This window comes from Rattus norvegicus, chromosome 1, assembly GCF_021556685.1.
Source record: "Rattus norvegicus strain SHRSP/BbbUtx chromosome 1, alternate assembly SHRSP_T2T, whole genome shotgun sequence".
Taxonomy (NCBI): Eukaryota; Metazoa; Chordata; class Mammalia; order Rodentia; family Muridae; genus Rattus; species Rattus norvegicus.
Genome location: NC_141534.1, coordinates 269083255 through 269095086, shown reverse-complemented (window position 1 = coordinate 269095086; position 11832 = coordinate 269083255). Strand labels below are relative to the sequence as shown.

At 45.6% G+C, this 11832-nt stretch overlaps 1 protein-coding gene across 10 annotated transcripts in view; it reads right to left on the bottom strand.

The window, feature by feature from the left end:
- Positions 1 to 3466: 3466 nt before the first annotated feature.
- Nhlrc2 (NHL repeat containing 2) overlaps positions 3467 to 11832 on the bottom strand; it is a 57960-nt gene continuing 49594 nt past the window's right edge. For 3 of the 10 annotated variants that reach the window (XR_015621657.1, XR_015621660.1, XR_015621664.1), the window contains exons 11-13: positions 7800 to 9634; positions 7507 to 7625; positions 3467 to 3656 (exon numbers count right to left, since the gene is read on the bottom strand). Coding sequence is in view for 2 of the 10 variants with exons in the window: in XM_087551962.1 (XP_087408088.1) it covers positions 9378 to 9634 (257 nt within the window). In the remaining 8 variants the exon portion in view is untranslated. 10 annotated transcript variants of the gene reach the window in all.

Sequence of the window (11832 nt, the reverse complement as noted above, 5' to 3'; positions counted from 1 at the left end):
GCAGTCGGGTGCTCTTAACCGCTGAGCCATCTCTCCAGCCCGCTATTGACTTCTGGCTTGCGCAATTTTATAGTCTTGCATAACCTGAAAGCAAAGTCTGCTTAGGAATGCATGTATGTGTCTGCATGCGTGAACATGTTGTGTGAACAGTGTAAGTACAGGCACACACCCATAGTTACTGTATTAACCATGACTGTCTTAGTCTTCTGAATGGAGGGGCTGCTGCTTTCTTAGTATTTCACTACTGATGAATATTTAGGCCGTTAATATTTGTTATTATTCGGCTTTGTTTTTTATGTGCTGACATGTTTTTGTGTATGTACATAAACATTCTACAAGTGAACTACCGTATCATTCTGGCTGAGACGGAAGGACCATTGAGCTCTTGGTCAGACTTAGAGACCTGTCTCAAAAAGAACCCAGTTTTGTCCGGGATCTGCATTACAAAGAGATGACATTCTATGATTTCAGGTCAAGACTTCAATGTTGAGAGGATAGGGTCGGAGAACCAGTGGGAACTATTGGTTCTCATGCACTTGCCTAGTAACTGCTGTAACTGATCAGACCTCTGGATGCATGGCCTTGGCACTTCCCTCAGATTTGTGTGGAGATGAACAGTGTTTAAATGCAGCTGCTGTGCCTGGGTAGCCCAGTGTACCTGGCTGAAGTAATGAGCCTTTTTGTTATAAATAGGTTGCTAAGCAGCCGACTGAATGTGCACATTTTGATCCAGAGGGAGCATCATTTCATTTCTGTAAATCCCTAGCTGTTGCATGCTGGTATCCCCCCCCCATAACTTTTCAACTAGTATATTTTTATTTATAAGTTCCACATTTTATATGATATTAATTTGATCTCTCTCTGGTGTTTTGAGTTTTCATTTCTTTGATGTGGTGGTTGGAACGAGAATGTTCCCCATAGGCTCCGATACTGAACACTTGGTCTCCAGCTGCTTGCTGGTGCCGTTTGAACAGGTTGCACAACTTTTGGCTGGTGGAAGTTTGCTGGAGGAAGTCTGTCTCTGCTTAGAGTGCTGATAGTCTTACCTTACTTGCGTCTGCTTTTCTGCCTTGGGTTTGCAAGTGAGTGTGAGTTCTCAGCTTGGATCCATGCATGCACGCCTCCTAGCCTCCCATGCATGCATGCCTCCTAGCCTCCCATGCATGCATGCATGCCTCCTAGCCTCCCATGCATGCATGCATGCCTCCTAGCCTCCCATGCATGCATGCATGCCTCCTAGCCTCCCATGCATGCATGCATGCCTCCTAGTCTTGATGGACTCTTATTCCCTTGGAACCATAATCCAAATAGACTCTTCCTTCTGCTAGCTGCCTTGGTCAAGATGTTTTACCAACGCAGCAGAAAGTGGCTAGTACTTGGCTTTTCCCTCCATGTTTGTTCTGTTATACAGCTCTTTGCAGGTTGTAGATGGTTATACACATCAAGCTTCCCAATTATTGCTTTGGGTCTAGGTAATTTTCAGGAATGCCATTCTCCATCCTAACACTTATTCTTCATCTTCTGCCCTTTTGGGAGTTTCTTTAAATCATTAGCTCCTTCCAAATTCTTATACACTGTTTGGGTAGAGCTCCACTGCACACCTAGTTTCCCAGTATCATTTTGTGACTACATTGCTCTTTCCCACCTCAGTGTATATAAAAGCCTCCAATTAAAACTGAATGACTTGATTGTTAACTATTTACTTACAGTGGCTGGAGAGGTGGCCCGGTGGCTAAGAGCACGTGTTCTTCCACAGGACAGGGGTTTGGTTCTTAGCAACTACATGTCAACACACAACTGCCTTGGACTGTTCCAGGGGATCAGAACCTTCTCCAGGCCTTTTGTAGGCACTGGATACATAATATCCATGCTTATGTAGGCACATAAAATAAGAACAAAGATATCTTCAAAGTCTTAGTTCTTTTTTTTAATTTAGTATTCTTTTCCCCATACTCTCCAAGGTTCAAATAATTCTCATCTTGAGGTTTTCTCCTTTCTGCATACGTCTGTGTAGGGACATACATCTGTGCCTGTGGGTGGAAGGCAGAGATGGCTATCAGATGTGGTGGTTAAGTAACAGTGGCCCCCATAGGCTCATCTGATCCTCAGTCATCAGGAAGTGGCACTACTTGAGAAGGATTAGGAGGTACAGACTTGTTGAACAAAGTGTGTCGCTGGGGGTGGGATTTGAGGTTTCAAATATCCAAGCCAGGCTCAGTCTCTCTTCCTGCTGCCTGTAAATTTGGATGTAGAACTCTCAGCTTTCTCCAGCACCAAGTCGGAGGCTGCCATGTTCCCTGCCATGATGATAATGGACTAAACCTCTGAAACTGTAAGCCAGCCCCAGTTAAATGTTCTCAAGAGTTGCTATGGTCATGGTGTCTCTTGACGGCAATAGAACACGAAGATTATCTGGTGTCTTCCTTAACTGCTCTTCACCTTACTTACCGAGGCAGGGTCTCTCCCTGAACCTAGAGCACCCCTCTCAGCTCTTCTAGCTAGCTGCTTGCCCAGTGGATCCCCTATCTCCTCAGGGATTAAGGCAGCTCACCATATTAAGAGTAGAAAAACATTCCTGGGGCTGGAGAGATGGCTCAGTGGTTAAGAGCACTGATTGCTCTTCCAGAGGTCCTGAGTTTGAATCCCAGCAACCACATGGTGATTCACAACCATCTGTAATGGGATCTGATGCCCTCTTCTGGTGTGTCTGAAGACAGATGAAGTGAACTCATACACAATAAATAAATAAATAAATAAATAAATAAATAATCTTTAAAAATTCTTTTCTACTTAAGAGAATGGACTCTTAAATAGAGACCTAAATTCCAGGTAGGCGGCTTACCTTAAGCCATGCTAAAGAGATGGATGGAATCATCAGGTCTTTAATGAGATGCTACTCCCTTTTCTTCCTTACTGCAGCAGCTTCTGAGCCACAGCCATGCAAAGCTAAAACATCTGCATCTGTGTGCTGTTTTGAATTTCCCAGGAAAGGTTAACTGTTCTTCTCCTCCTTCCTTCTAGGGATGCTTTCCTTACACTTTCCCCAACATCTCACGCTTCCTTGCTTTCTCTAAAGCCGCCCTCCCCTCCATTTGTGTCTGCCTTCCATGCGCACGTCAGTGGTCAGTGGCTTTTTCCTTCTGTCTGTCCTTCCTCTTCATTCCCCAGGCAGCTGCTGAGGTTCACAGCCCGCCCTGAGGTTTCTCTTTAGACTCTAGTGAAATTGTCCTTATGCTTCCGTTTGAATCCATTCTTAAGTTCCCGGATTAAGGAGACTCAGAACTCCAAGAGAGGACCCTAACTTCCTGTCTGTCATCCACACAGGCTCAGCTGTCATGTGAGGCAGAGACCCAAGCCCCAAGCTTTATCCACTAAGTTGCTTCTCCAGCCCCAGCTTACAGGTTTCCAAGTAGTGAAATTAATGACATACGTGAGACACAGAGCATATTCAGGACAGAAACACAGCTTTGGAGAAAAATATTTAATCTATTTCATGAAAAAGAGTGTACAAAGCCTTGGGAGAGCTTTAGATTTGCAAGTACAGTGGACACTCGCGTTTCCCAGACCCTCCGCTCCACACTCCTCCTGAGATGCGAAGCCCACAGGTCTTATCCCCCGGTCATGCACTTGAAAAAGAAGCCACTCCAGAGTTTGGTCTGGAAATAAGTGTAAAATACACTGCATAAAAATATATTACTCCATCTACAAACACTCTAGAATGCATCGCTAGTAAGTCCTTTCAGGACTAACTCTTATACTGGATTTTCACGGCACTGTTCAGGCACAAAGTCGTCATGGCGGATCACCTTAGACTCACAGATTAAATTACATGATTTACCACACAAGATGGGAAGAGTCCCTAACATGATTTTATAGGGCACACCCTGAAGGAGTGACAGACAGACGGACACGAGTAATGACAGTAACCGTGTCTCCTACAGAGGACCTAGAGCTCTATCAGCCTGCATACAACGAGGAAGCCTTACTTCACACAGGTCCTGTTCCTTGCTATAGAAAACTGAGAGATTACTAGGGATTTTAGAAAAACAACCACTGCAGCGAGCTCCCCATCTGTAGTTCCCGAGGACCCCAGCTCCTCAGCCAGGGCTCTGCAGGAGCTGCAGCTGTTTCTGCCATGGTGCTGAGTGGGGCGGGGCTCTGGCTCATGTCTGCAGGTAGCTTTCAATGATGACATCACAGGCAGGCGCCAACAGTAAATTCCAACTCTGCGCAAACAAGACTACCTTATGTTTCTAGTGGAAGTAAAAATAGAGACAAGCAGTCTTTAAAATAGAAGATACCTGAATGGCTACGTTAGGAACTTACGCATTTTCACCCCCATTGGTGTGATGTATTGATTGTTATATCTTACTTATCTCAACATATTCTCTCATGAAACTAGGTACCGAGAGGTAAACCTCTCCTTAGAATGTCCATATCTCAGGGTGGATCTTCACATCCCTGTTGTTATCTCGTGAGGAAAGCTGAGACGAAGCCACCTGTGAGCACCATACTTAACAGCCGTTTTGGTCACACCCACTTCTGAGCCAGGCCAGACACAGGAGTGTAGTCTGTTGGTTCAGTGTTCATTTCTAACCCCAGGCTGAGATGGGCACAGGGAGGAGTGTATTGGAAAGTACTCTCCTGTGGGTCAGGAGGCTGCGGAAAGCTGTGTCCACACACACAGGAGTGACACACAAGGGGAGGAAAGGACACAGCAGACAATGAGTAACTACACCCGGCCGCACATTCCACAAGCAACCAGGGTTTTAGCTTTTCAACTCTAACCCTGACAATGATTAAACCAAGCCCCTCACTATGGCAAAAGCTAACCTAGGAGAGCTGGCAGGCAGGGCTGTGTCCTACTCGGCCCAGCCTGTGTGCTCACAGTAGCCACCCGAGACCTGAGGCACCAGTCTACACAAGTCAGCACAAGCAGGTGACAAGGTTGATTAGCCACAGAATGCCACATGGCTTGATTACCAAGCCTCTAACGTTTACGATCACTCTGTCTGTTACCCTATTGCAAACAAACTGGAGAAAAGCAAACTGAATTAAGCCAGGGTGGAAGAGTGACTCGGGTGAGTGCTAATTCTTCACAGGTGGAAAAGCAATCTTGGTGATTAGCACTGAGGTCCACATTAAGTATGTGATGCTGTCATGCTGTCAGGTTCAGATGGCATTTCTGACCCAGGCTTTTGTGCTCCTCAGTGGACCGCAGTGCTGCTTCACGACCACACTCCTTCACAACAGATGGACACTGCACTGGGATGCTTCTAAAAACCACCACGGCCTAGGTACAGCATTTTGTCTCACACTGCCACACTGACTTCAGGAACAACTCCTGAGTCACTAGGATGCCTGCACACAGCCACTGGGGACGAAGGAAGGCAGAAGACTGTGCTCTGCCACTCGGCACTGGCTCACGAAGCACTGTGTCAGGTATGGGCAGCCTCCTCGGGGCCTGCACCAGCCGTGCTCTTTATAACATGTTCTTCAGGACAGTCCCGTTGAGCTGACTGGGGTGTTTACACATATTCCTGCCAAGAAAAAACTGGACAGTCCCTGAAATTAAGGGCACAGACAATCCTCTGGGAACCAATGATTATATATGCCATTCCGAGGCCCAGATGATAAGCATCTAGGAGAAGTCATGTAAGTCAAATGGCTGTAATGAGTTGAGATGAATTTCACAATCATTCTCAGGGTTCCTGGAATCCTCTGGACTGATAAGTCACTGCATAAACGTCTGAACTATGTGAGCTAGAATGTCTGAGAGACAACAGAGCAGGCAGTGGGGCACTGCCTGGGCTGTCTAGGCTCTGTCACCTCCTCAGGGCACGCTTTTGATTGCTGAGGTAACTGCTCAAGCCTGGCTTCCAGGAGAAGGACCATCCCCCATCCTAAGGCTGCTGTGAGGACTGCATGTGGTCAGCACACAAAGTACTTGGGAAAGCACCGGCAGGTGACTCGATAAATGTAAGTATCCTGCTCTTGTCTTGAAGCCCTGGGGTAGGTTCCCACTTTTTTGTAGGAGAGCCTCGGTCAAGCTCTGTGGCTCACTAGTCGCACTTTAGTCAGCGAGGACAACCAGCAACCCTGCGTACCAGGTCCTGTTCTAGGTACTGGACACTATCCCAGGGCTTCCTGACCTCCAGACAGGCTACCAACATGCCAAAGCAGCTTCTTCTTCTGGAACATACACTCCTACCTAGTCTGTAATACTTTTCTCAAGTACTTTGAAGACTGCAGAGAGCACCGCCCCAGGGTAGGGGAACCATCCCGGATACACAGGTTGTAATTTGAAGATTCTTGTATCAGTTGTTAAGAGTGTGGTGTGTCACAGCTGTCTGGATCCTCTATGAAAAAGCTTATTCACTGAAGTTCCAGAAGGTCTTTTTAAATACTTCAACACAGTAGAGAGGTACCTCTTTATAAACAATACTGTTTATGAAATGGTTAACACATTCTACCATAAAGTGTTCTTTTTCTTCTTGAGCTACTACGGGGACTACTAACATGTCAAATGGTAGAGAAATATTTTGCTTTAGAAATTGGAGTTGTAAAAAAAAAAGTCAAGTCCATGTCTGTGGCCATAAATTACTGTCATTATTAGTAACTAAACTGATAAGTTGCAGTTCATAAATTACTCTGTGCTAAATGCCGTGTGGGCATTTCACCGCAGCTTGGCAGCAAGCCCAGGTTTGGGACAGCAGCCCTGCTCTACAGGGTGGAACCCAGCTAGAGTCCACACTCCTGCCGCTACACCGTGCTACACAATGAAGCACCGTGACTACCCTGTCCTCACCAACTCCAACTGTAAAGGAAGCTGGTTAACAGAAGCACTGACTCTAGAGCAGACCCCATCTTTGATAACAGAAGTGGTGCTAGAAAAGCTCTGAGTTAGTGCTTACAACTCAGATCATCTCACTGTGTTTGAGAAGCTTAGACTGCTCTCTAAAGTCTGAGCACTGAGAACACAGAGGCAGAGCTCAGGAGACAGCACGAGCTTCCTCATTTAGAGCTTCAGTGACACGGTCCCTGCACGTGGCTTTACAACACTGCTCACTACAAAACTTAGCTTTTCATGACTTAATTGTTCCCCCGGAGGACTGAACCCAGGGCCCCTGCACATGCCAAAGAAAACATCTTCCAAATGAGTTAACAACTCAAGTCTTTGGTGACTGGTCTTAAACATCACCATGGCAAAGGCAACAGCTAAGCTGCAGACTTTCCAATAGATAAAAAGTCAATTCTGTATATGTGGAAAGGCTATAGGTATACATTTTCACTATGTCCCCCAGATTTCCTACACTGCAGAAACAGGCCCAAGTAACTTCTCTTAGTGGTATGAGTCCCAAGCAGACAGGTCACAGAACTAAAGGCTCTCAGAGAAAGCAGAAGGTGGCTGCAGCTCCAGAAGCGTTACAACTAAACACTGCAGGGTTTCTTTTTGTCAGACATTTGTGTCGCTCCTGATTCTAGGAAACCATGTACTCGGCTCACCATGGATTTTCTAGGTCCAACACCTTCTATGTAGCCAGCAGTGTGGAGGCACGGGTGTGTGGGGTGCGCCATTGTGCATCCTCAAGGTACTCTCGGTCACTGAAGACTCAAGCAGGGTCCTACCCAGGCAGAAGGAAAAGGAAGGGATTCTCACTATAGAACACACGCTTGTGTTCTCAGAGTGGAAAATAATCTCCACATGAGTGAAACTGTATACACCCTGTTTCAGAGAGTGAAACTGTTCATGTCCTCAAACAGGAAATGACTGAGCCAAAATATTCTCATCCTCTCACCCTGTCCAACTGGAAATGAGGACTACAAACCAAACACGGCTGACATACTCCACGGCACCTCCCCCACCACGGGCCAGCACAGTACACTACAGCTGCACATCCTCTGCTCTGGTTGGTTCTAGAAACAAAGGTTTCTGACGTGACCGTGTGTGACTCTCAACGCGGTCACTTCCACTTTACAACCGCCCTGCTCCTGGAAAAGAGTTTGCATGTTACTAATTAAAGTCATGAAGCTTTTACTTCAGATTTTTCTTTAGCTAACTGAATAATAAAACAAGCAAATGTTGCCTATGAAAAACTACTTCAAAAAACAATCAATAAATAGGTAGACTGTACTTAAATGACTATACTCCCGATCTAGAACGTCCATGGAAGGCAGGAGGCAGTGTGTACAGACACTTACTGATTTATAGGCAAGGCTCAAATGTTTCTGAAATCCTGTAATCTTAGTAAAAACTATGTCAACTCAGTTTTATAAAAACAAGGCTTTTAAATGGTTACAATAATCTCTGATAATTACAGTAAATGAAAACCAAACCTCTCCAATATCCCTCCCAGTGCTGTTTCTTATGGGGTTAAAGAAAACAAATATCAAAACAGTATCAGTAAATCACTGTTTCAGCCCTAATATTTTAGATGGAGGTATATTAGTAAAACTACACCCATCAATTAAATTAAAATATTTACATTGACAATAGCAAATTGAAGGTTTATATGTGATTTTTCAAAAATATCAGAATGATCATAATTTAAATTCTAAATACGGAAACCAAAACAATAACAAAAGTCTTAAACCCAACAATTCTGCTACTTAACTCTTAAAACTGAAATGTAAATTTCCAAAATAACACAATACTCATTTACCTCACGCTCAACCATTACAATAAACCATCACACACAGCAGCACAGCAGTCTCCGACACCCCTAAGTCAGCACGGGGATCTAGGCTTTGCCTGCTAGGAATATGCTCATTACATAGTCAAGGGGTGGTCGGCATGCCCTTAGAAATCCTATATATTTTTCTTTTTTTATATAAAGTTATAAGGCATTAATAATGGAATGTGAAAACAAATAATTTATAATAAAAATAGATTAAAACTCTCTTTTAAAAAATCTCAGGTGAGAAAAGTCACAGGAGAGAAGCTTCTACCGCATGTGCGCTCTTGGTGCCGGCTAAGCAGGTGTCCTGACACCAAGGTGCAGAGCTCAGGCCCATCCCAAGTCACTGGAAAGTTATCCGTGAAATGGCTTTTTCTCTGATAAAGGCATAGAGGCTATCTAACATATCGGGCATGATTAGTTTTGACTACAAATATAATGTCCTCTGATACAGCATGGAGTGTCACCTCGGGTCAGATAACTGCAGAGTTTAGAGTGCCGTGCTTAAACGATGGTCAATGACTTGGACAGCACACTGCTCAAATGAAGGAATTGGTTTGCAATTAAAATACTAATAAGGAGGACAGCTTTATTGTGGTGTCAGTTGTTACAACTGAGCAATGGGTTTCTATAACGCTTCTTCCGTAAATGATAGGTGGCAGGATGACAGGCCTGTGCTGCTGGCTGCTGGCCAGCGCTCTAGAATGCGTACGTGAGCTCCACAGGAGCTGCACACGCTGGCTGGGCACTGTTTATCTGCAAAGGCTGCCTGAACACAACTCCCTTCATCATACATGCACTGCTGTCAGCACTGCAGTAATAAAGAAACACGGTGACAGACACCACGGCCTCCAGGGACAAGCACTCAGTAGGGATCTGCAGGGAGATTGCCGGCTGATTGGAAATATTCTCTATGTCTCCAGATGGGATCTGTTCCTGAAGAAGCCATTCATTGCCTAGAAACAGGAGAGAATATTATTAAGACTATTAAAAAAATACCAGAGTCTGGGGCATGGCGATGGGCAAATGCTTGCCACGCAAGTGTGAGAGACAGAATCCAGATCCCTAGAACTCACATAAATGCTGGGTGCATGTGGCCCCATCTGTAATCCCAGAGCTCAGGAGTTGGGACAGGGCATCCCCACAAGTGTCCAAGTATTTGAAGCAGTGGGCTCAGAGTTAGTAAGACATCATCTCTCCATATTTTAGGTGGAGAGAGATCAAAGAAGAAACATGGCATTAACCTCATGCATGCTCAAATATTTGCATGTACATGTTGTATACATACATGTGCACTCACACATGTGAACATGCTCACATGAACACATATACATACATGTGCAATCACACATGTGAACATGCTCACATGCATAATATACATACAGAAATTTGAAAAAGAATACAAGTAGGACACTAGAAAATTCTAGGGAAAGAGCCTCTGCATCAGCAAGCGTTTGGTGCAAGCCTCGCTCTGACACGGTGACCGGTGAGAGAAGGACATCCCGTCCCAACTGCATTTTACTAGTGTAGTTCCCGCCCTGTGACATCTACTGAAATGGAGCTGAGCACACAACAGTGGCTCTTCAGCCCAAAGGAAGGCCTGATGCTGAATAAATAAACAAACACAGGACCTGGGAGACGGTGGGCCAAAGGGAAACTGATCGTCAGGGATACGGTCTAAGACTAGGGCATGAGCTGCAGAGAACCCAATGTGTGCACACCTCTGCACACCTCTGCACACCTCTGCAGTGATTCAGTCCGGGTGAGACAACAAACTGCTACTCACCAGCCGCTTCTCTATGTTTGCTACGTACGCATACCATGTATGACTTGTGAAGTGTTCTTTAAAACAGTCGCCCCCAAAGAGAGGTCTTCTATCCCTAAGTATAGGCGTGGGCTCTATAATGCTTTGGAATCTTTGAATTACTACGAGTCTTGCCTCAGAGCTTATTTGCTCTGTAGAGTTAAAACAGAGCCAATATTTTGGACAGAGAGTGGACGTCGAAGTTTCTGACCCTTCACCTTAACTCCTCCTCACTTTCAGGGCAATGACTCAGCACGCACTCTGGACTTTAAGAATGCAGTGTTAGAAAGGTTCTCAATATCTTATTTAAAACACATGATATTGTTCTGTAATTAAAGAGAGATTAAGTATGTGGTCTTCAACTAGGGAGCTGCTTTCATATGTATAGACACACGCAAAAGAGCTGAGCTCTTTCTAGGACCTCAGAGCCCAGAAAGGGGTTTCGGGGTACCCAGGTTCGCACTGACTCAGGGAGTGTCTTCGGAATCAGTTCAAACTGTAACTAGCAGTCGACCTGCAGGGTCCCCTTGATCTGGACAGCACCCTGACCGGTGGAGACCTGCAGCTTCTGGCCTGAGAATGTATGAAGGTAAGGAGGCCTGAGGCCAGAATTGGGGTAATGTTCAAAAAAAAAAAAAAAAAGAAGTGTGTGAGAGGGTGTGGGAGAGAAGGAGCTGAGGAAATGGAAGATTGGGTGACAGCGTGTGAAAGAGCGTGGGAGACGAGGACAGAGGAAGCTCTTCTGAGACACCAAGTCCTGCTTTGAGAGTTCTGGACCCCGGCTTCACTTTGGACTTGCCTCTTCCTCCCTTCCCACTGCGGCACAGCAGCTCCCAGGTCTCAGAGCAGCAGGCAGAACACTGACCTTCCTGTCCACAGCGAGGGACAGGCCCAGAAGGAAGAGCTACAGAAGGACGTCACATAAGGAAGCTCCACTATTTCTCCTCATCAGACCTGTAATATTTTATTTGTTTAATTTTTGTGTTTTAGACAGGCTTTCACTCTGTATCTCACATGGCCTGGAAATCACTATGTAGCTCAGGCTAGCCTCAAACTTGTGGTCCTCCTAGCTCAGTCACCTGAGTGCTGGGATCACACTGGGATTGGAGATGGAGTGAAGAGGATGGAAAGAGGCCTCGTGTATGCAGGAAGCCTCATTCCCAGCGACCGACCGCACTGCTCAGAGCTGCCCGTCGGAGTGGGAGGGAGGGAACAGTAAACAAATCAAGGTGGAGTAGAGGCAGACTCACGTGCTGTGTTTTCACACCACTTCTCTCAAATGTGGCCCAAACATACAGAAAATACACAGTGACCAGAAACCATCAGACAGAAGGAGCCTAGGCAATTCAC